Source organism: Rhamphochromis longiceps, linkage group LG7, assembly GCF_057381845.1.
Source record: "Rhamphochromis longiceps isolate RC_006_pf linkage group LG7, R_longiceps_female_GT1.1, whole genome shotgun sequence".
NCBI classification, from domain to species: domain Eukaryota; kingdom Metazoa; phylum Chordata; class Actinopteri; order Cichliformes; family Cichlidae; genus Rhamphochromis; species Rhamphochromis longiceps.
Genome location: NC_140563.1, coordinates 29,264,633 through 29,290,316, shown reverse-complemented (window position 1 = coordinate 29,290,316; position 25,684 = coordinate 29,264,633). Strand labels below are relative to the sequence as shown.

At 47.4% G+C, this 25,684-nt stretch overlaps 1 protein-coding gene across 1 annotated transcript in view; it reads left to right on the top strand.

Moving 5' to 3' along the window:
- The window catches only part of gfra2b (GDNF family receptor alpha 2b), a 161,020-nt gene that overhangs the window by 100,094 nt on the left and 35,242 nt on the right, over positions 1-25,684 (top strand). The window contains exons 4-5 of the mRNA XM_085413252.1: positions 11,507-11,706; positions 23,998-24,185. Coding sequence (XP_085269378.1) covers positions 11,507-11,706; positions 23,998-24,185 — 388 coding nt within the window. The remainder of the gene's footprint in view (positions 1-11,506; positions 11,707-23,997; positions 24,186-25,684) is intronic.

Here is a 25,684-nt window from a genome sequence, read left to right as displayed (position 1 = left end):
CTCACAGCGGTGTCCTCTCCATCACCTCGGCTCACTCCGGCCGTATCGACACAGACGCGGTGCAGAAGTTCAAAGGGTGAAACGATGCTGCTGCATAGCTGCAGATCTGAGCAGCAATCACAGGTTGAGGGTCTTCATGGAAGCAAATGACATCAGCGATAAGCAGAAGCATGTTGTTGCTGTATAAAATACTGACAGTGGTTTTTGCTAGATGGCATAAATATGAAAATCCAAGGTCACTTCCTTCTGGAACTGGACCTCTGACAGAGTTGGAGGTGAAGTTGTCTGAAGGTGTAATATAGATAAATGTTCCCAGCTTTGAGGCTGAAGACCTGCAGGGACCAGCTGTTACCTAAAAATCCACCACCTCCACCTTTTCCTAATGAATTTGAATCATCTTAAAAGAAGTGACTTTTAAAAGGTTTCGGTTTAGCGCACAGCATGTTAGGTATTTGAGATTGCAGTATTGACATCATCCCCCACTCTTCCAGAGTGGATGAATCTGCATCCGGTGTCCCGTGCTGCTCTCAACCTGAGGAGGTTCAGCTTGATGGTTTTTGTGTAAACAAAGAAACTGGCGCACTGAGCTCATACCTCCACCGAGGAAAAGCCAATTTAAGTCATATTTCTGAGGTTTGGAGGCTCCGCTCCTTCGAGGATTCTCTGCATGAGATTATTTTTTCTGGGGTTTCATTGATCGTGCCCAGTTTTCTGCCTCACAGGAAGCCTTTGATTTCTCTGCTCAGCACTGGAGGCGTTGTCAGTCACTGATGTAAATTTGCTAAAACACTGAGGGAAATGTCATGATGCCACGCTTCATGATCTGTCCCTGAGCCGCAGATACAGCTGTCTTTTCCATTGGAGTTGTGTGATTGGATGTGTTAGGCTGAGACTTAATGGTGTCCACACGTGTGTGTTCACACTCGACATGCTGGTGTGACATTCACACGCTTGATTGGATCTCACCGTAGCCCTGGAGACGAGAAGGTGTCGTTGTTCTGTAGATCCTGATCATGTTGGAGGGCAACAGACATGTGCTCAGCTCTGCTGCTGCAGGTAGAACCGCAAACATCACGACCCACCCACCCAGTCTCTGAGCACACCATTAAATACATAATCACCGCCCATTTTATTAGGTACACCTGTTCAACCCCTCGTTAACACTGATGTCTAATCAGCCAATCGCACGGCAGCAGCTCAGAGCCTTTAGGTGTGCAAACATGCTGAAATTCAAACTAGAGGTGGTCTCGTCCAGGTATCGATAGTATCAGATCGATGCTTTGTTTCTATCCTCTATGTGCAGCTCACTGAAGCGTGTTAAATAAGTAATTTTTTAAATAAAATTCTACACCCCGAACATGAGCTATGAAACATGTCTGTGCTGACTGTCTGCTTTATTTACAGCCTGCAGCACAGTTAAACTACAGACGCTGAGCCAGACAACTCTACATTCAGCTCAGTTTCAAAATAAAAGCTGGAAGGTGTGTTTTACTGTGTTAACTCCTTATTTTAAAAGTAAAAGTCACAGTGATTTAGTGATACTTAAAATGCCTTCAGAATTTGCAACCTTATGATGGTTCATCTCATAAATCAGGACACACTGCGCTCCTCGACAGCAGCTGCCTGTAGAAATAGTTAAAAATATCACTATTGGCATCGGTATCAGTGGTACTGGCCCTGTAGTTACCTGGCGTTGGATATACACCAATCTGCAGAGTGGCGCAGCACGAGTTCAAACTGAGCATCAGAATGATAAGAAAGTTGCTTTAAGGGCCTGAGGGCGGCGTGGTTGTTGGTCTGAGTGTTGCACAATCTGCTAATCTGCTGCGATTTTACCACCAACCACCATCACAGACATCAGCTCTCTGGGAGGAAACGCCCTGCTGAGCTCAGAGGTCAGAAGAGAAACAGCAGACTGCTGATAGAAAGGTACTCATTACAACCAACGTCTACAGAAGAACCTTCAAGCAGATGGGCTGCAGCAGCAGGAGACCACATTGTGTCATTCCTGTCAGTAAGAACAAGAAACTCAGACTTACAACACAGTCTGGTTTCTGAACATGACAAGTTCGCTGCACTCAGTCCAACAGAGCACCTTCACCTTCATCACAAAGGCAGCAACACACCTGCAGAAACTGTGTGATGATGTCATGATGATGTCATACCATGGAACAAAGTCTGAGGAACGTTTCCAGCAGGTTGTGGAGTTAAAGCAGCTCTGAATGAAAAGAGCCCATCCACATCCTAACAAGGAGTAACTAATAAAGTGGCCAGTGTTTAATTAAAGTCTAAGAACACATTGGCGGCATAAAGTAAATGTAAAGAAATGAACACACACACTGTGTCCTGTCCCTCAGTAGGCTTCCAGACGTTGGCCATCAGGAAACAGGATGATACAGAAGGATGATTCTTAACTGTGAATCATGCAAAGCCACTCTGATAAATTCCATGAGTGAAAAACGGAGCAGGTCATGATCAGGGAGCGCTTCATTTAAACCCATTAAACTCAGGATGTTCAGTATTTGGATGAAGCCGCTCATGAGAAGAAACCTCAGCCTGTCAGTCACATTTAATCAGCACTCAGGTAAAACAGATCAGACTCAATGAAACTCAGCTCGTTAACAAAGAAGCTGCACTGATGCTGATGGTGTCTTACCACGTTGCTGATGATATCGTTTAATCAGCACCTCACAGGCCGTCAGCTGACCCCCTCTCCCTGTAATGTTCTGTAGCCAGTGAGCAGAGACCTGTCAGACATGCCGCCAGTCCTTCGGCCTGCTTCTGCTCCACTTAAGACTATTTGCCTGTTAGCAGCTGACCCAGGGTCAGCCAGTCTGGGCGTGTCCCTGTGTATCATGCGCTCATCAGAAACGTCCTGCACAGCGAAGGTGGTCAGAGCAGTCTGCCTCACAGGCAGGAGATGCTAATCAGCACCGCTGTACATGTGAATGCAGGTGATTACATGTAATCACATGTGGGTACATGTGATTGCAGCACTCAGACCTGACATGGACACGACTACAGCACTTTCACTGCTCCTGCAGCGTGCTCACTGTTAAACCCTAACACAGCTGCAGGACACAGAACCACAAACACTGCCTCCTGTTACAGTCCTAATTAGGTCACATGGTGAGTGCACTGATGGAGCTGAAGTTGTTGATGGAGGAAAAACAGACTTCTGTGCTGCTGTTTGTTGGGTGGATGTGAGCAGGTGGATGCTGTTGTCACGGCCAGCGGGGGCAGACCGTGTGGAGAGTGTGTGGTGGACCCAGGCGCGAACACAGGCGAGGAGACAGGAGTGAACTTAAACTGAAAGAGAGCCTTTATTTGGGCTGATGCAGGAGGGAGTAGACAAAACATAACAGGGACAGACTGCAACTAACCAAAAACCTAAACTGGAAAAATACTAACCTGACTGTAAGGAATAACTATGATCACTGTGAACAGAATGCTGTGCAGATGCATGGAAACTGTGAACCAAATGGCATGACGAAACAGACATGACCTGCACAGAACCTCATCGTGCGGCTGCATGAAAAACAACAGAAACCAAATGGCAAACCTGAACTGCACAGAATCCTGAAAAACACTTAACTTGACCAGAGGGGAAGTACACAGACAACGCGACAACGAACAAAGGAAGACTGAGGACTTAAATACACACATGAGGTGATCAGGGGAAGTGGAGACACATGAGAACACAGCTGACTCGAATGAAACATAATGACAATACAGGGGAGAGAAACACTAACTACAATGAACAAAGAACACCAGACTCTTACAAAATAAAACAGGAAACACGGAGACATAGACATGGAGATAAAACATGACATGAACTTAACCGCATAGACATGAAACATAGACGCAGGAACCAGGGAGACTGAGTACAGGCGGAGATGACAGAAATAACTAAGAAATAAGGCCTGAACAGCAACCTAGAATTTAACTAGACTGAAAATAAATACAAAAAAATACATAAAAACTCAAACACTGGGTCACACGACCCAGTACCGTGACAGCTGTGCTGTTTAGGATTGTGTCACAGTGAGCTGGCTCTGAGAGCAGGGAGCCCTGACTGACGGAGGCATGTTCTGTGTCTGTTTGTGGGTCTGTGTGCGGCGCTGATTGCTGTTTTGTGTGGTTTTCTTTCTTCACAGTCTGAGTTGTTAAAATGTTTCTGTGTGGATGTTGAGTCTCTCTATTAAACACGTCCAATATATAAAAGTAGTTTTATATATTTGAAGAAGGATGCAGACTGATTGACTCATGGAGCAAACTTAAGCAGTAAGTGGTTTACGCAGGATTACAGAGGATTAGTCACATGAGCTCGTACAGCGTACCAAAGACAGCTCTTCTTCATTTAAGTTTATCTGAATTCATCACAACAACTCAGACATCCTGATAAAAATATCATTTATAAAATCTCAGCTTTGTATTTAGAGTTTTCTGTTTTAGGAAGAAACACAGTTACAATGATGACCTTTAACCTGTCCAATCACGTTGATGGACGTGATCTGTGATCACTCTGCTCTCATCCTGTGATTATTGGGCATGCGGGTGCAGGCTAGAGGGCTGACGGAGCAATCAGTCACACATCGTTCGTGTGATTTTAATATGTTATTCAGTGCAAACATGTCACTGGGTTTACACAAAGATCGCAGGTTAGATAAATCAGAGATGTTCCTGGCGACCAATTTCTTCGTCTACTAAAAAAAAGATTCTTCAACAATGAACCATGCCGCTTCATTATCAACATTACATGTTATACTCCAGACAGCAAGGCAGAAAAACACTTTAAATAAACTAATGTTAAATATTGTATGAAAACATGTTAGTACAAAAGTTCACGTGTTATTAAAACTGTGACTGAGCAATGCGCCGTGCATTATTGAAGCTAGTTCATCCACTTCAATAAAAGTTCAAATCTAAAATAACACATTAAATCATTCATTTATTTTCTTCTGCTGATCTGAAGTTGGGTCTCGGGGGCAGCAGCAGGGAAGCCCAGACCTCCTTCTCACCACGTCCTCCAACTTATCCAGAACCATCAAGGCGTTCCCAGGCTAACCTCCTCTCTGGAGGACAAGCCCGGCCAGAATAGACAGGAGGCGAAATGTTCACTTTTCTACAACAAGCGAAGCTTCTCTGTAGTTATTATTCAAATTCACCTGTGTTACACACCGGCCCGAAGCCGGGGTGCAACACAACAAAAAATAAACCCGATACATAACAACGACAAACAAAAAAAAACACACCACGGCAGAATGACGAGTTTGGTTAATTTATTCACTGAACAGGTAGCGAGCTTCAGGGTGGGCGATGCCAAAACAACAAACAAAACACACTAGAAAGAAAAACAGAACTAACTTACCTCCCACGATTCCAAAACAAAATACAATTCTCTAACCTGTCTCCCTACCCGAAACAGGAAAAAAGAGGGGAATAAAAGAAACGGCTTCCCACCCCTACAGCTACCAAGCCCAGGTACAACCCTTTTTCAGCATTAATATTGCAGCCCCGTGCAGTCACACGCCACGACGGTCCCCAGCCACACAGCTCACGGGGAACCAGGAAAAGTCTCCTCACCGGCCCAGTCCAACCCCTTTTGTAGCTGGCCTCTTTCCTTCCTCCACCAATGGGCGGCCTCCACCTGGAAACAAGCATCGCTGAATACAAATACAAACAATAACAACCCCGTACCACAAATAATGACCCTGGGTCATAACACCCCCCCACCTAAAATCAAGCATCTCATTAGAGAGATGCTAGACCTAGGTCTCCACCCGGGATAGGGCATCGGCCACAATATTATCAGCCCCTCTAAGATGATGGATGTCAATATTAAAGTCCTGCAGCAGCAAAGACCAACGCATGAGACGCTGATTGTTATTCCTCATGCGAGAGAGGAAAACCAAGGGGTTGTGGTCCGTATACACAGCAGTTGGAGCGGGGCTGGAACTGACATACACCTCAAAATGTTGGAGGGCTAAGAGTAACGCTAAAGCTTCCTTCTCGATGGTACTATAATTCACCTGATGTTTATTGAATTTTCTTGAGAAGTAACACACGGGGTGATCAATACCCTGGTCATCCTCCTGCAGGAGTACAGCACCCGCACCATGCGCACTGGCATCCACCTCTAACTTAAACACCCGAGTGAAGTCAGGGGCACCCAACACTGGGGCACTGCACAACAGGGCTTTGGCTGAGTCAAAGGCATCCTGACAATCAGAGTTCCACAAAAACAGGCACGACGGACTTGTCAGGGCTGTCAGAGGAATAACCACGGTGGCGAAATTTTTGCAGAACCCTCGATAGTAGCCACACATTCCCAAAAAACGGCGAAGCTGACGCCGCGTAGTTGGTATAGGGAAATCCAAGACGGCCTGGACTTTGGCCATGAGAGGGCGTACCTGCCCCTGTCCCACCTGCTTCCCTAGGTAGGTAACCACAGCTTTGCCAAACTCGCATTTGGCCAAATTGACTGTCAAACAGGCACCCTTCAATCAGACAAGAACCTCCCGTAGCGTCTCCATGTGCTCTAGCCAGGTCAGCGAGTAAACCACAATATCATCTAAGTAGACCTCGCATCCCTGAACACCCAGTAGCACCATGTTCATCAGCCTTTGAAACGTGGCGGGAGCATTTCTCAACCCAAACGGCATCACCGTGTATTGCAGGAAATGGTCTGGTGTCACGAAAGCTGAAATCTCCGCCGCCCGTTGCGACAGGGGCACCTGCCAATAACCTTTCAAAAGATCTAGCTTGGTGACAAATCTGGCTGAGCCCACCCTATCAACACAGTCATCCATACGGGGGAGCGGAAAGGAGTCTGGCTTGGTGATGGCATTTACTTTACGGTAATCATTACAAAAACGTGGGGTTTGATCAGATTTAGGCACCAAGAGGGTAGGAGAGCTCCATGGACTGAAGCTGGGCACCGCAAAACCATTCTCCAACAGGTATTCCACCTCCTTTCTCATGATTGCCCGCTTTCCGGGATTGACCCGATAGGCATGCTGCTTAATGGGCCGGTGTTCGCCAACATCTATATCATGCTCAAGCATAGTGGTCTGAGTCGGCTTGTCACTAAAGAGCACAATATGACCACAGATCAGATTGTAAATATCCTGCCTGTGGGGCTCACCCAAATAAAGCAAATGAGCCTCAAGGTCCTCCAAGATCTTTGAATTCTCCAAGCGGGCCCCTGAGCTGGGTCCCTGGGGTTCACGCAACCCATCCACCTCCGGTTGGTAGGAGGGTGAACCCACCGTCACCACAGGGGAAACAGAGTTAGTCTGGCTCTGGTTCCGGTCCACATATTTCTTGAGCATATTAACATGACAAACCCGGGACTTCTTCCGCCTATCCGGGGTTTTAATCAGGTAATCCGTGTCACTAACTTGGCGCTCGATCTCATACGGACCACTAAAACGAGCTTGGAAACATGAACCCACAATGGGTAAGAGAACTAAAACACGCTCACCAGGCAAAAAGGTGCGCTTGAGGGTCTTCCTATCATACCTCTCTTTCATCTTCTCCTGAGCACCGGAAAGCGACCTGCGCGCCAACTCACATGCAGCGTGCAGCCTCTCCCTAAACGAACTTACATAGTCAAGCACGTTGTGCACGGGCCGCGGCTGGTCGGGCTGCGCGAGCCACCCCTCTTGGAGCAGACGTAGGGGTCCACGCACCGTATGCCCAAAAACCAACGCCGCCGGGCTAAAACCCAGGGACTCTTGTGTGGTCTCTCGAATGGCAAATAGCAATAACGGCAGGCCCACATCCCATTCGGACTCAGTTTCAAAACAGTACTTCCGTAACATGGCCTTCAAGGTCTGATGGAATCGCTCCAAAGCCCCCTGTGTTTCTGGGTGATAAGCACTAGACACCCGGTGCTTAACCGACAACTCAGTCATCACCTGAGCAAAAACCCCCGACAGAAAATTAGAGCCCTGATCGGTCTGAATGTACTTCGGTAACCCAAATATAGAAAAGAACTGTACTAAGGCTTTCACCACGGCCTTAGCCCTAAGCGATCGCAGGGGAATAGCTTCTGGAAACCGTGTGGCCGCACACATTATGGTGAGTACGTACTGGTAACCCGCCTTAGTTTTCGGTAAAGGCCCTACACAGTCCACAATAACATGCTCGAAGGGCTCCCCTATTGCAGGAATTGGATGTAACGGGGCGGGTGGAATGACCTGATTGGGCTTACCCGACACCTGGCACACATGACAGGACCGACAATAGCACGCCACATCAGACTTAAGCCCCGGCCAAAAAAAGTAACGAAGCACTCGGTCATAAGTTTTTTTAATCCCCAAGTGGCCTGACAGATGATGCTCATGGGCCAGACTCAAAACCTGGGGTCGGTACTCCGTCGGCACCACCACCTGAGTGACCACCTCAACCCCCAACCCACCCACCGGAGCCCAATTGCGTAACAGAACCCCGCGATCAACCTCATAAGAAGCAGCACCAGGCACCGCCCCTGGCTGCAAGGCAGCAGCTCGACAGGCAGACAACGTATCATCAGCCTGTTGGGCCGCAATGAGCTGCTCCCTGTTTACCGCCAGGCGCAAATCCTCCGACACCACACTAAAAACCTTCGCCGTCCCACCATCCACCCCCGGAACAGAACTATCATGCGGCTCAGAGCCGTCCGGAAACATACCGGATATGTCCACCCCCCCACCCAAGCGACGAGCTTGAGCACGAGTAACCACACATGCCGGAAAAACCGTGGAGTCACCCAGCTCCGACGGAAAGTGGCATAACCGATCCAAGGTAGGACACTCAATAACTTCCGGAGTAGCCGGAAACACTTTTCCCCCGGCCAAGTCATTCCCCAAAATAAGATCAATACCTTCAATCGGCAGCTGATCTCGAACCCCCACCCGCACAGCGCCCGATACAAAAGACGAGGTCAAAGTAACCGTATGGAGAGGCATGCGTAGAATACTCATCTGTATACCCCACACCAGTAAGTCAGAACCACAATACGACTGCTGAGAGAAAGGCACGACTCCACGCCGCGCCACCGAATGCTTCGCCCCGGTATCCCTCAAGATAGTGATCGGAACCCGGTCCCCCGCATCACCAGACAACGATAAAAACCCCGACGAAATAAACGGTCGAAACACCTCATCTATCCCCCGCGGAACGACGCCAATCGGCATTAAGCTAGGGCGGGTTACCGCGGAGCAACACTGCACGGCCCCCCCCGAAATGTTGGCCCGCGCCCCCTCCCTCGCCCTCAGCACGGGACAAGAAGCAACGAGATGACCGAGCTCATGACAAAAAAAACATCGGCGGTCCCCAGCGGCCACCGTAGGGCTACGCCGCGAGAGCGGGGGAGAACGCCCCCCCCCCACCTCCGGCAAAACTCTAGAACCCCGACGTAACGGAGGGGAAAAACCCCTCCTATGCGTCAAAGCAAACTCATCTGCCAGAACCGCCGCTTTCGTGAGGGAAACGACCTTCTGCTCGTTCAAATAAACAACCACCCGCTCTGGCAAACACCCTTTGAAATCCTCCAATAACACTAACTCCCTCAGCTGTGCAAACTCCTTAACCTCACTAGCCTGGCACCACCGATCAAAGAGCAAACCCTTCTCGCGCGCAAACTCCACATAAGTCTGATCCCCCCCCTCACACACTGCCGAAACTTCTGACGGTACGCTTCAGGCACCAACTCAAAAGCACGCAATACAGCAGCCTTAACCACACCATAATCCAAGCTCTCAGATGCCGACAGGCTAGCCCACACCTCCTGAGCCCTACCCACCAGCCGACACTGCAACAGTAAAACCCAGACCTCCTCCGGCCACTGTAACGCGGTAGCCACACGCTCAAAAGCAGAAAAAAACGATTCCACCTCCGATTCACAAAAGGGCGGCACCAATTTAATGTGCCTCCCAATATCAAAATCCTGACGGAGAGCCGGGGCGGGACCAGGCGCCGGCGGCGCAGGGAGCACAGAGGGCGCAGACGTGGGCGGCGTAGAGACAGGGGCACGCGGCGTAGAGTCAGGGGCACGCGGCGGAGGTCCACGCTCCAACTCCAACGCCCTCACCCTCAGATGCATCGCTTCTACCTCCAACCGGTGACTACTCAACTCCACCTCCTTAATGCGGAGCAACAACTGGAGCTCCTCCGCCGACGACCCCACCACCGGAGCCGGAGGAGCCACAGAGGGGGTGGCCACAGGAGGAACAGACACCGGAGCCAACGGCTCCACAACCGCCCCGCCCGTTCCACCAACAAGCGGCACGCCCGACAATAAACCCCGCTCGCTCAAAGCCACCGCGACAAGCTGCCGCAAATCGTCCTTCTTTACCCCCGCCGGCGCTCGCACATCAAAACGGCCCGCAATAAGCAACAAATCCTCCCTCCGACACCGACCCAACTGCTGCAAGGAAGGCGCCTCGGCAAACTTGTCCACATCGAACTCCATCCGCGGCCACCCACACCAACAACCCCCAAACACACAAAAAACAACCCCACACACCCACACGAGCCCCACGACACACAAACGAACCCGAAATCCCTCAAACGGACGAGCCCCCATTTATGTTACACACCGGCCCGAAGCCGGGGTGCAACACAACAAAAAATAAACCCGATACATAACAACGACAAACAAAAAAAAACACACCACGGCAGAATGACGAGTTTGGTTAATTTATTCACTGAACAGGTAGCGAGCTTCAGGGTGGGCGATGCCAAAACAACAAACAAAACACACTAGAAAGAAAAACAGAACTAACTTACCTCCCACGATTCCAAAACAAAATACAATTCTCTAACCTGTCTCCCTACCCGAAACAGGAAAAAAGAGGGGAATAAAAGAAACGGCTTCCCACCCCTACAGCTACCAAGCCCAGGTACAACCCTTTTTCAGCATTAATATTGCAGCCCCGTGCAGTCACACGCCACGACGGTCCCCAGCCACACAGCTCACGGGGAACCAGGAAAAGTCTCCTCACCGGCCCAGTCCAACCCCTTTTGTAGCTGGCCTCTTTCCTTCCTCCACCAATGGGCGGCCTCCACCTGGAAACAAGCATCGCTGAATACAAATACAAACAATAACAACCCCGTACCACAAATAATGACCCTGGGTCATGCTGTAGTAGTGTTCTTATTATTTTGTCGAAGGTGACTTTCTGTTCCTCCTCTGAGTTTCTCTTTGTTTTTGTTTTTCTTTGACCTCCGGCCTTCGGACTTTTCAAAGTAAGTGGAGAAGCAGAAAAACACGGTTAATCATAAAAACAGAAATCGAAGCTTTCAGTCTAAAAGTGTCTTTTGGGAGACGCGAGAGTGCCGCGAGTGGAGTGATTACAGCCTTGCTGATTGGAGCCTTGCTGAAGTCAAGTCGCTCTCTGAAAACGTTCAATTATCTTTCAGCAGATTATTTCATTAAGTGCACAAATTAGTGCAAGCTCGGGCACAAAGACGTGTGTGAGTCTCTTTAATTTATCTTTTATCTCTTCTCTCTCTGCAGATTCATCTCTGACCAAGATGAGCCCCTGCTCCGAGGCAGGGAAACCCTGTAACCCCTGTCTGGATGCGGCGAAGGCTTGTAACCTTAACGAGACATGTAAACGTCTCCGATCTGCCTATAACTCCATCTGCAGCAAGACCACGCCCCCGCAGCCCTCTGCGGGCTATCAGGAGCCGTGTAGCAGGAAGCGATGTCAGAAGGTGGGTGCAGCGCCTCAAGTTTGAGGGGAAATCCTGAAGCAGTGAGAAAACTGCCCAGCGTTCAGCTCAGCTGCACGAAGCTCAGCTGCACGAAGCTCAGCTTAATTTCACACTTTCACAAAGCGTAGATTAAAAAAAAAAAACTCCGAACCTCTCCACAACAGCATCCTGCTCCAGCGTCAAAGGCAGGGAATGTGGGAAATGTAGCAGGGAGGTGGTTTAAAGACAAGGAACACAGCTCTGACCCAGACTGCAGGTACATGCTGCAGGTCACAGGCAGGGGATGCTTAATAAGGCAAGGCAAGGCAAGTTTATTTGTATAGCACAATTCAACAACAAGGTGATTCAAAGTGCTTTACAGAGACATTAGAAACAAAAACAAATGAAAAGCATGATTTAAAATTGATTAAAACAAGCAAACAAACAAACTAACTAATTAACACTAGGAAGGCCCAGGCTTCTACCTTTCTACCTTTAAAACCCGCCACCAGCCAAATGGCTGGTAGGCTTTTAGCTAAGCTTTAGCTTCAGGCAAGTGGAAGCTAAATTGGCTAGTCATTCATATGTAAATTGGGTTGTTACCTGGGAATTCTGGAGGGAGGGGAGTGGGGGTGTGTGGATGAGGGGGTGGGGGAGCTGCTAAAAGCGGTGAGCTTCCTTTTGTTTCATCTTGATGCATTCTCAATCATCCAGGGAAACAAATCTCCAAAAGTCACCAACTTGGAGTGTTTCAGTTTGCCATCTTAGGGAGAAATCAACACACATGGGTGTATGTCCTTTGTTGCTGAGATTTATTGATAAAAACAGTACAAAAAATCAACCATTTGTACACATTTTTACAAATAATTATAAAAAGTGAGTGAGTACATTTCAACATTTTCAGCAATCACTCACAATCCTGGCACTGCCATGGTATCTGTAGTCTGCATTTACCTTGGCTTGGCTTCCTGATCAATTGTCCACTACCAAAAGGAAGCCAAGCCCTGTGATCACACCTTGTTTTGTTGTAAAGGGTGGCAGGGCTTGGCTTCCTTTTGGTAGTGGAGCATTGATCAGTCGTCCATTGTGGCATCAATGTGATCACACCTTGTTTTGTTGTAAAGGGTGGCAGGGCTTGGCTTCCTTTTGGTAGTGGAGCATTGATCAGTCGTCCATTGTGGCATCAATGTGATCACACCTTGTTTTGTTGTAAAGGGTGGCAGGGCTTGGCTTCCTTTTGGTAGTGGAGCATTGATCAGTCGTCCATTGTGGCATCAATGTGATCACACCTTGTTTTGTTGTAAAGGGTGGCAGGGCTTGGCTTCCTTTTGGTAGTGGAGCATTGATCAGTCGTCCATTGTGGCATCAATGTGATCACACCTTGTTTTGTTGTAAAGGGTGGCAGGGCTTGGCTTCCTTTTGGTAGTGGAGCAGATTTACAACAAAACAAGGTGTGATCACATTGATGCCACAATGGACGACTGATCAATGCTCCACTACCAAAAGGAAGCCAAGCCCTGCCACCCTTTACAACAAAACAAGGTGTGATCACATTGATGCCACAATGGACGACTGATCAATGCTCCACTACCAAAAGGAAGCCAAGCCCTGCCACCCTTTACAACAAAACAAGGTGTGATCACATTGATGCCACAATGGACGACTGATCAATGCTCCACTACCAAAAGGAAGCCAAGCCCTGCCACCCTTTACAACAAAACAAGGTGTGATCACAGGGCTTGGCTTCCTTTTGGTAGTGGACAATTGATCAGGAAGCCAAGCCAAGGTAAATGCAGACTACAGATACCATGGCAGTGCCAGGATTGTGAGTGATTGCTGAAAATGTTGAAATGTACTCACTCACTTTTTATAATTATTTGTAAAAATGTGTACAAATGGTTGATTTTTTGTACTGTTTTTATCAATAAATCTCAGCAACAAAGGACATACACCCATGTGTGTTGATTTCTCCCTAAGATGGCAAACTGAAACACTCCAAGTTGGTGACTTTTGGAGATTTGTTTCCCTGGATGATTGAGAATGCATCAAGATGAAACAAAAGGAAGCTCACCGCTTTTAGCAGCTCCCCCACCCCCTCATCCACACACCCCCACTCCCCTCCCTCCAGAATTCCCAGGTAACAACCCAATTTACATATGAATGACTAGCCAATTTAGCTTCCACTTGCCTGAAGCTAAAGCTTAGCTAAAAGCCTACCAGCCATTTGGCTGCTCTCCGGGTTTTAAAGGTAGAAAAGCCAAATGGCTGGGCTCTGGGCCTTCCTAGTGTTAACAAACAAACAAAACAGTATATAAAATCAGAACAGATAAAATCAGAAATAGATAAAATCAGTAGTTAAAATGTTAGTTTTGAAATTTAAGCTTAAAAGTGTGGATTTGGTGCTTTATTCAAATGCAGCTGAGAACAGGTGAGTCTTCAACCTGGATTTAAATAAATTGAGTGTTTCAGCTGATCTGAGGCTTTCTGGGAGTTTGTTCCCGATATAAGGAGCATAAAAGCTGAATGCAGCTTCTCCGTGTCTGGTTCTGACTCTGGGAACTGATAAAAGACCGGATCCAGATGACCTGAGGGATCTGGAAGGTTCATACTGGGTCAGGAGGTCACTGATGTATTTTGGTCCTAAACCATTCAGAGCTTTATAGACCAGCATCAGAACTTTAAAGTCTATCCTCTGATGGACAGGCAGCCAGTGTAAAGACCTCAGTGCTGGACTGATGTGGTCCACTTTTTTGGTCTTAGTGAGGACTCGAACAGCAGCGTTCTGAATGAGCTGTAGTTGTCTGACTGATTTTTTAGGTAGACCTGTAAAGATGCTGTTACAGTAATCAAGCCTACTAAAGATGAATGCATGGACTAGTTTTTCCAGGTCCTGTTGAGACATCAGATCTTTTATCCTTGATATACAGTGGGGCAAAAAAGTATTTAGTCAGCCACCGATTGTGCAAGTTCCCCCACTTAAAATGATGACAGAGGTCAGTAATTTGCACCAGAGGTACACTTCAACTGTGAGAGACAGAATGTGAAAAAAAAATCCATGAATTCACATGGTAGGATTTGTAAAGAATTTATTCGTAAATTAGGGTGGAAAATAAGTATTTGGTCACCTCAAACAAGGAAAATCTCTGGCTCTCACAGACCTGTAACGTCTTCTGTAAGAAGCTTTTCTGTCCCCCACTCGTTACCTGTATGAATGGCACCTGTTTGAACTCATCATCTGTATAAAAGACACCTGTCCACAGCCTCAAACAGTCAGACTCCAAACTCCGCCACGGCCAAGACCAAAGAGCTTTCGAAGGACACCAGGAAAAGTATTGTAGACCTGCACCAGACTGGGAAGAGTGAATCTACAATAGGCAAGCAGCTTGGTGTGAAGAAATCAACTGTGGGAGCAATCATCAGAAAATGGAAGACATACAAGACCACTGATAATCTCCCTCGATCTGGGGCTCCACGCAAGATCTCATCCCGTGGGGTCAAAATGATCATGAGAACGGTGAGCAAAGATCCCAGAACCACACGGGGGGACCTGGTGAATGACCTGCAGAGAGCTGGGACCAAAGTAACAAAGGTCACCATCAGTAACACACTACAACGGCAGGGAATCAAATCCCGCAGTGCCAGACGTGTTCCGCTGCTGAAGCCAGTGCATGTCCAGGCCCGTCTGAAGTTTGCCAGAGAGCACATGGATGATACAGCAGAGGATTGGGAGAATGTCATGTGGTCAGATGAAACCAAAGTAGAACTTTTTGGTATAAACTCAACTCGTCGTGTTTGGAGGAAGAAGAATACTGAGTTGCATCCCAAGAACACCATACCTACTGTGAAGCATGGGGGTGGAAACATCATGCTATGGGGCTGTTTTTCTGCCAAGGGGACAGGACGACTGATCCGTGTTAAGGACAGAATGAATGGGGCCATGTATTGTGAGATTTTGAGCCAAAACCTCCTTCCATCAGTGAGAACTTTGAAGATGAAACGAGGCTGGGTCTTCCAACATGACAATGATCCAAAACACACCGCCCGGGCAACAAAGGAGTGGCTCCGTAAGAAGCATTTGAAAGTCCTGGAGTGGCCTAGCCAGTCTCCAGACCTCAACCCCATAGAAAATCTGTGGCGGGAGTTGAAAGTCCGTGTTGCTCGGCGACAGCCCCAAAACATCACTGCTCTCGAGAAGATCTGCATGGAGGAATGGGCCAAAATACCAGCTACTGTGTGTGCAAACCTGGTAAAGACCTATAGTAAACGTTTGACCTCTGTTATTGCCAACAAAGGATATGTTACAAAGTATTGAGTTGTATTTTTGTTATTGACCAAATACTTATTTTCCACCCTGATTTACGAATAAATTCTTTACAAATCCTACCATGTGAATTCATGGATTTCTTTTTTTTCACATTCTGTCTCTCACAGTTGAAGTGTACCTCTGGTGCAAATTACTGACCTCTGTCATCATTTTAGAATCAGAATCAGAATGGGGTTTATTGCCAAATGTTGAGCAGGTTTACAACATTAGGAAATTGCTGCGGTGCTTCAGTGCAAACATGCTGTCATAAATAGCACTTAAATAGACATGGAAAAAAATAAAAGTAGGGATAAGAATTAAAAGTGCTACGTGGAAAGATATGTGCATGAGATATACATGAGATATATACATGAGAATAAGAATTAAGAGTGCTACGTTGAAAGATATATACATGAGTGCAGGTGGTGATCAGTGCCAAACATAGAATGATGCAGTGACACAGCGTAGGGTCATGTGTTAGTGGCGGGTACAGTCATATGGTTATTGTTCATGTGTCCAACAGCAGAGGGGAAGAAACTGTTCTTATGGCGAGAGGTTCTGGTGCGAATGGACCGGAGCCTCCTGCCTGAGGGGAGCAGGTCAAACAGACTGTGTCCAGGGTGAGAAGGGTCAGCTGAGATCCGAGCTGCACGCCGCAATGTCCTGGAGGTGTACAGGTCCTGCAAAGATGGGAGTCTGCAGCCAATCACCTTCTCAGCAGAGCGCACAACACGCTGCAGTCTCTGTTTGTCCCTGATAGTGGCTCCAGCGGATGGAGGAGGTGAGGATGGACTCGATGATTGCAGTGTAGAACTGCATCATCGTCCGTGTTGGCAGGTTGAATTTCTTCAGCTGCCTCAGGAAGTACATCCTCTGCTGGGCTTTCTTGATGACGGAGGTGATGGTGGGCTCCCACTTCAGGTCCTGGGTGATGGTGGTACCCAGGAAGCGGAATGAGTCCACAGAGGTGATGGGGGTGTCAGTCAGGATGATGGGGGGGAGTGGGGCTGTGTGCTTCCTGAAGTCCACAATAATCTCCACTGTCTTCTGGGCATTCAGCACCAGGTTGTTGTGGCTGCACCAGGACACCAGACGTTCAACCTCCCTCCTGTAGGCAGACTCGTCCCCGTCCGAGATGAGTCCAATAACGGTGGTGTCATCTGCAAACTTGATTAGCTTGACAGACTGGTGGGTGGAGGTGCAGCAGTTGGTGTACAGGGAGAAGAGCAGAGGAGAAAGAACACAGCCCTGAGGGGAGCCGGTGCTGATGGTCCGGGAGTCCGAGACATTCTTTCCCAGCCTCACATGCTGCTTCCTGTCCATCAGGAAGTCAGTGATCCACCGGCAGATGGGATCAGGCACATTCATCTGGGAAAGCTTGTCTCGGAGATGGTCTGGAAGGATGGTGTTGAAGGCAGAGCTGAAGTCCACAAACAGGATCCTGGCGTAGGTTCCTGGGGAGTCCAGATGCTGCAGGATGAAGTGTAGGGCCATGTTGATGGCGTCGTCTACAGACCTGTTGGCTCTATATGCAAACTGCAGGGGGTCCAGGAGGGGGGCCGTGAGGGTCCTGAGATGGGAGAGAACTAGGCGCTCAAAAGACTTCATGACCACAGATGTCAGAGCCACGGGTCTGTAGTCATTTAGTCCAGTGATCCTAGGTTTCTTGGGGACAGGGATTATGGTGGAGGACTTGAAGCAGGCAGGCACATGACATGCCTGCAGTGAGGAGTTGAAAATGCCAGAAAACACTGGGGCCAGCTCATTTGCACAGTGTCTGAGGGTGGCAGGAGACACACCGTCTGGGCCGGGAGCTTTCCGAGCATTCAGGTTCTTAAACTGCTTCCTCACATCTGCTTCATGAATATGAAGAGTTGTGGTGGGAGGAGGTGGTGTGAAATCCTCTTTTGTGTGGGGTGAGGAGGGGGGTGTTGTAGGTGAACGGTTTGAAGGTGGTGATGGCTCTATGGAGGGGGGAGAGGTGGGGGAATTAGTGTCCAAAGTGTCTCTATTGTTGGGGCCGTTGGAGGTGTGAAGGCTGCCTGATGGCTCGTCAAAACGGCAGTAGAAGTCGTTAAGGGTGTTGGCTAAGAGCAAGTCATCAGTGGAGTGGGGGGTTTTAGGCTTGTAGTTTGTGATATTCCTAAAACCTTTCCACACAGAGGCCGAGTCATTCTCTGAGATCTGCTGCTGCATCTTCTCAGAGTGCTGATGTTTAGCAATGTCCACTTCTTTAGTGAACCTGTACTTGGCCTCTCTGTAGCAGTCCCTGTCTCCGCTTCTGAACGCCTTTCTCTTTTCCAGCCACAGCTTTTTGAGTTTAGGAGTAAACCAGGGTTTGTCATTGTTATAACTCACCCCGGTGCGTGATGGCACAATGCTGTCCTCACAGAAGTGGATATAGGAGGTGACAGTGTCCGTAAACTCGTCCAAGCTGTTAGAAGCAGCCTTCAATGTGTCCCAGTCTGTGGTCTCCAAACACGTGCGAAGCTCCTCCACAGCCTCGTTGCTCCACAGTTTTTTAGTCCTCACGACAGGTTTGGAGAGCTTCAGCCTCTGTCTGTACGCGGGGATTAGGTGGATCATGACGTGGTCAGAAAGTCCGAGTGAAGCGCGGGGCACCGCGCGATAGGCCCCGCTGATCGTGCTGTAACAGTGGTCTAATGTCCTCTCCTCTCTGGTCGGGCATTTAATATACTGCTTATATTTTGGAAGCTCATGGCTCAGATTGGCTTTGTTAAAGTCCCCAAGAGCAATGATGAGAGAGTCCGGGAATGTCCGCTCCGTGTGGAGAATCTGCTCCGCGAGTGCGCACTGAGCTGCCTGCGCATCTGCGTCTGGCGGGATGTAAACAGCGGCCAGGATGAATGAAGCGAACTCCCGCGGAGAATAAAACGGTTTGCAGTGGATAAAAAGATATTCCAGAGAGGAAGAGCAGTGCTGAGCAATCACTGTCACATCTGTGCACCAGCCACTATTGATGTAGAAGCAGAGACCTCCACCTTTGGACTTACCGGAGAGAGCGGCCTGCCGGTCCGCGCGCAGCAGATGGAAGCCCTCCAGCTTGAACGCGCAGTCTGGGATGTTCTCACTGAGCCACGACTCCGTAAAACATAAGACACAGGAGGAGGCAAAGTCTCTGTTCATGCTTCTCATCAGGGCCAGTTCGTCAATCTTATTGCCGAGTGAGCGTACATTAGAAAGGAAGATCCCAGGAAGAGCAGTTCGCAGTCCGCGTCTCCTCAAACGCACGAGTGCGCCGGCTCGCTTCCCTCTCTTTCGGCGTCTCGCTTTCCTGGTCAGAGTCAGCAGTAAATCTGCCGCAGATGCGACAAATATTGGAAATAAATCCACAGGCGTTGTAGTCCTGTAGTTAAGGAGCTCTTCTCTGGTGTACGAGTATCCAGAGGAGTGCCCAGACACAGAGAAAATGCACAAAAACAAAACAAAAGTAACGCACTGAAGCACCAGGGCGACCATCCGCGGCGCCATCTAGGTGGGGGAACTTGCACAATCGGTGGCTGACTAAATACTTTTTTGCCCCACTGTATTCTTGAGGTGATAGTAAGCTGATTATGTTATTGTCTTAATGTGTTTTTCTAAGTTTAGGTCTGCATCCATCACTACACCCAAATTTCTCGCCTGGTTTGTGGTTTTTAGATGTATAGATTGAAGTTCTCTGGTGACCTGTAATCGTTTTTCTTTGGCGCCAAAGACTATTACCTCAGTTTTGTTTTTGTTTAGCTGAAGAAAATTGTGACACAACCAGTCATTAATTTCCTCAATGCATTTACCAAGAGCCTGTACAGGGCCTCGGTCTCCTGGTGACATTGTGATATATATTTGTGTGTCATCTGCATAGCTGTGGTAGTTTATTTTGTTGTTCTTTATAATCTGTGCCAGTGGGAGCATGTAAATGTTAAACAGAAGGGGTCCCAAGATGGAACCTTGGGGAACTCCACATGTGATACTTGTCTGCTCAGATGTGAAGTTACCTATTGATACAAAGTATTTCCTGTTTTCTAAGTATGTTTTGAACCAGTTTAGTACAGTTCCTGAAAGACCTGCCCAGTTCTCCAGTCGTTTAAGTAATATGTTGTGGTCAACTGTGTCAAATGCTGCACTGAGATCCAGTAAAACTAAGACTGACATTTTTCCACTGTCTGTATTCAGACATTTGTCATTAAACACTTTGGTCAGAGCGGTTTCAGTGCTGTGGTTCTGTCTAAAACCCGACTGGAAGGCATCATAGCAGTTATTCTGTTTTAAGAAGTAATTGAGCTGTTGAGAAACTGCTTTTTCAATGATCTTACTTAAAAATGGGAGATTTGAGATCGGCCTGTAGTTGTTCATTTGTGTCTTGTCAAGATTGTCCTTTTTCAGTATAGGCAGCATAAAACAGTATAAGCCCTGTTTTATGCTGAAGGTCCTTCAGGCCTCATCCTCCTGGTCACACAGGCACAATTTTCTGTATTGAAACAAGTGGTTTAACTCACACTCACTCGGATGGATGCACCAGGCTTTAGTATCTTGCCCAACGGTACTTCAACATACAGACTGCAGTAGCAGGGGGTCAAACCTCCAACCTTCTGATTCGTCAATAACTGCTCAGGGTGGCAGTTGAGCTCAGTGCGTTGAGCAGGCACCCATGTGCTGTACGGCTGAGAGCGGCCGGCCCAGGTTCAAATCTGACCCGCGGCCCTTTGCTGCATGTTTTCCCCTCTCTCCCTCTGCTTTCCTGCCAGTTCTTCACTGTATCTGTCAATAAGGCCAACATAAAAATTAAATAAATAACCGTTTTTCCTTCTGAGCCTCTGACTGAAACTAGTTCATGTAAATTGAGAGCATGCAGCACTCACTCACAGACTGATCTGTTTACCAGGTCATAATACCTGCAGGTGTAAATTATGTAATTATTCTCAGATGATCTTTTAGTACAGTAACCTCATAGCAGCCATATTATTGGTCAGATGATGTCATTAAAGAAAATGCTCCACCAGCACAAACATATGCACGTGTGCAGTAAGCACACAGCTAGCACTGACAGCTGCCCGTGTCTCAGCGCCCTTCAGAGTGATTGAGCATCATTTACAGCATTTGTGGCACCTGAGGCTCAAACCTCACGGCCTCCATGTTTAAACCGTCCGAGGGTCTCTCTGATGACGGTGATGATGGTGATGATGTGACAGCGCCTGGACTGCAGAGCTGGTGTTATGGTATCAGCGCTGCGCAGGCTGTGATGCTAAAAGCTTTCTAAAGGCTAAAAGGTTATTAACGTTTCAAGTTCCTCCTCCTCGGTTTCACTTTTACGTCAGTGGCAGAATTACACAAACTGTTTGTTGGAATAAAATCTTTAAAAATAGTCAAGTAAAAGTGCAGCATTTAAAATGCTTTTTTAATACGGTTATATTTCACCTGAGAAAGCATCTAAATTCAGCTCCACAGCTCCGAGGCTGAGATGAACACCCCTGGGCTCCATGGATCACAGACTCCTGGGAAAATCCAATAAGTCTGTGTGTCCTCATCACCGGGCCACAGCCAAACACCTGCAGAAAAACTGCCAGTTTTGCTCCCGGCTCAGAGTAGTGAGGAGTTTTTACCAACTGTGAGTCAGTGACACTGAAGATGCTCAAACACAGATTCAGTGCAGCAGATTTTACTGTGAGGATCCAGAGCAGCCTCTCTGAGCGTGTCAGGAAACATCACAGCTGAAGTAATTCTAGACTCGTCAGGTTTCGGCTTCAGTATTGCCTCAGGGCGTTTTATATTGTAAGGTCACAACCCTGCAATTATAATAATGCAAAAGGTAACATCCTGTTTGATTCAGTCACACCTGACAGGAAACAGTTAACTGAGCTCAGAGACCAGTTGAACAGGACGCTCAGACTTCTCGAACAGACTTCTATCCAATCAGACCTGAGGAATCACCCCCTGATGGACATGAGAAAGACTGCAGGCAAAGTCCATCTTTTATCTACAGTTTATGTCTTCAAATGATGCCGCAATTAGGGATGGGTATCGTTTAGGTTTTATCCGATACCAGTACCAAACCGTTACTTTTGAAATGGTGACGGTGCTTAAACAGTGTTCGAACCGGTGCTTAAAGAATGGAGAACACAGACTTTGTCCAAAAATCTCTCATGTTTAGCAGTTTTTTTTGTAAAAAGATAACAATGTTAGCCTTTTCTGCAGCTATAGGGTATCATTCTTGGTTGCAAGCAGTGCTTAAACAATGGAAAAAAAACACAAACTTTGTCCAAAAACCTCTCATGTTTAGCTGTTTCCCACTTTTCCTTTGGTCATTTTAGCCTTTTTGGCCAGGGTGAAGGGAGTATCTGCCATCAAACAAGAAGACAGCCGTATGGAACTACAACGGTGTTTGCTAGTTCACCTTACATGCATTAATTTAATAACGTGGTTAGCTTGCACACGAACAACATTAAGCTACTCACGCAGAGAAGAACAGCTGCTGCTGCATCATCATCCGTCATGATTTCTGCTACACTGGCAGGGCTAGGGGCCAGGACTCTCCTATTCGGGTTTTTGGGGGATGTTGTTAACTCCGGTCTGATAACAGGCACCACACCCGCAGTAGATGTGCTCGATGTGAGGTCTCGCAGCAAGCCATCAAATACGGTGCATTTCTCTGCTTTTAACAAAATGCTATACGTCGCCAGGTGTTTCATCAGATTCGAGGAGTTACCTCCTTTGCACAGTATCACCTTAAAGCACTTGTTGCAGGCTGCTGAGTTTGCATCTTTTGCTGTGAAGTACAGCCAGACTTTTGACCGCTTCGCCTTGGGCATTTTCTTCTTCTTCTTCTTCTTGTTTGTGTTTAACGGCGGTTGGCAACCAACGTAAAGGAGCATTACCGCCTCCTACTGTTCCGGAGTATGGGTCAGACAGTGAGTTCACAAGCTGTATAAAAAAAAAAAAAACCCTACCTTGGGCATTTTTAATCTGTAGCTCTGCTCTAAAAGAACGTACGTACCTGGGCCTGCCTACTACGCTTGCAAAGGTAAAATGATTGGCTAGAATCTGAAGTGTATGACATCTCAGGGGAAAAAAAGCACCGAAATGTGCGCTGCTTTTCGGTCTGGTTTCTACCGTTTATGTCAGAACCGGTACCCATCCCTAGCCGCAAACAATTCTGACAAGTCTAACAAGCAAAACAAATGAGCTGCATCCAAAGAAGTTTAGGCCTTCACTGGGATTCTAACAAAAACATTTAGACCTATTGATCTTTGAGCCCAGATGTTTCAGACCCGTGAGATGTGTGGAACGCTATGTTAGTACTGGGGTCACTGCGGCGCTCCAGATCTCCTTCAGCATTAACATCAGCACAGAAGCTGTGTGCCAGGAGGTTCACGCTGAGGGCCTCCTGCAGGTATGACATGAACAACTTTTATCCGTGTACAACCCCAATCCTGACAAAGTTTTCATGCTGAATTAAACGTGAATAAAAAGAGAATGCAGTGATCTCAGAAATCTAGAATTTATTCTCAGTATAAAACAGAAAACCTGTCACGTGTTTAAACTGAAGAAATTCAGTTTTAATAAAAATCTAAGCTCATTTTGAATCATTCAGATTTCTTTTTAACATTTTACTCAGCATCCCGACCATGTGGATACCTGTGGACACCAGTCTCACTGGTTTGTTGTAAAGCTAGTGAGTATTAAATCAAAGGGACCAGTGATGCTGCAGATCCCTCCTCAGTGAAACAGACCACTTTGCCACTTTTCTCTTTCCAGATATTTTTTCCTAATTTGGGAATTCCTAGTTTATATTCCAGATAAATGCAGACACCAGTCCCGGCCAGGCGGTTGTCTCCCTCGGCACTTAGGAAAGTGATATTATTATTTAACAGGCTGTGCTATACTGTTAATGCAGGCTTCTTTTCTCATATTAAGGAATAATAGTTTAGTGCTTTTAGCTTTTTCGCTGCACTCAATCACCTGTACCACATTCCTCGTCTTGTTTACCTTTTTCTTCGCGTCGTGTGTTTCAGGCCCTGCGACAGTTTTTCGAGCGGGTGTCATGGGAGCTGAGCTACCCCCTGCTGTTCTGCTCGTGCCCGGACCAGGCGTGTGCTGAGCGTCGCCGTCGCACCATTGTCCCGTCCTGCTCACACCAGGAGAGGCACAAAGCCAGCTGTCTGGAGCTGCGGCGCACCTGCCGCTCGGACGCCCTGTGCAGGTGAGCCACCCTTGTTAGGCCTCGTTAGGGCTCCTCAGCATGATTTCCGCCAAGCCAGAGGAGGAGCTAATCAATGAAATCAGCAGCTCAAGAGCTTAATGGGGAGAAATCTCATAGACGCACAGGTGCAAATTACACATTTGATTGGTAAGCACCGGCTTTAAAGGTGAGAGAGGCTCAAAGTGGGCCAGTCAGCATTTCACACACACACACACACACACACACACACACGCACACACCTGCCCCCTTTAGCGACTACAGGCCAGGCGTCCTTGAGAAGGAAGCACTGCCGGGAAAATGCTCACACATGATTGGATTTTTTTTTTTTTATCTGCGTGAGTATGAGCTGAATCCACTGATGGAGGCAGCACCTGACCTGAGACAGAGCTGCTAGGTCATGTGACTGATACTGCAAAGGTGCCACACACTTAGAGGAATCATCAGAAATAACGCTATGCACAGTTTCAAACCCACAGCTGCAGGAAATATTTACACTCTGAAACAGAAGAAATCTCTATTTTTCCACATGTGCAGGTCGGGTCTTCTAAACATCTGGATTTATGCTTCTCCATTGAAGTAGCTGCATCTGAAGACAGTCAAGCTTAATCTCATCATCACCTCAAAAGCACTCACAGTGCATATGTTCCTGTCCCTCAGTTAGAAAAATCAAGTTTATCTTAATATAATAAAGTTCCAAATATGAAAATGTGAGAAGAAAAGAGCCAGAGTGGTGAGAAAATATGACGAAAACTGTACATCAGAGACTCTTTACCCCCCTCCCTCCACGGAGGGGTAGTAGTTTGCTTACAGAGCAAATCGGTCCATCGCCCTTCACAGAGAGTGCTGAGCCATCTGGAGAACAGGAAGAGCTACGTGAGGATGTTCTTCATAGACTACAGGTCAGTCATTTTATTAATATCCGAGAGCTTTGTTTGGATTGATGACCATTTGAACCTGAACCTGTTAGTCGAGCTCTGGGAGAAGATCTCAGGCTGGAATCAGGCCTCCTGTTCCTGTAGGTCAGTTTTATCGCCACCTTCAGTCCGTCAGTCCCTGTTTGGTTTTTTATTTCCTGCTACACATTTTCAGCATTTTCATTGGTTCAGCCTGGCCGTTGAGGCTGAGCTCACAGAGCTCACTGCCATCATTTAATGATTCAAACTGTTTCCTTCCAGCACCTTCATACATTCAGCACAGAGTTGAGGTCAGACTCATCTCATCAAGCTTATTCATTATGAGTGGGGAGTGTGTGTGTTAGTGTGTATGTGTGTGTTAGTGTGTATGTGTGTGTGCGCACTCAGCCTTGAGGGTGGAGGTTAAGCACTTGATGGACTTGTCTGATTAAAGTGAGCACATGCTGTCTCTTCGTGGTTTTGAGTGATGAAGCTGCTTCAGCAGAGAAACAGAAATATCAGATGTGCAGTCACACAGTGAGGCCGGTGTTTCCAGATGTTTCATACAAATAAACACAGACATCTGTAACAAGGACTGATTACCTG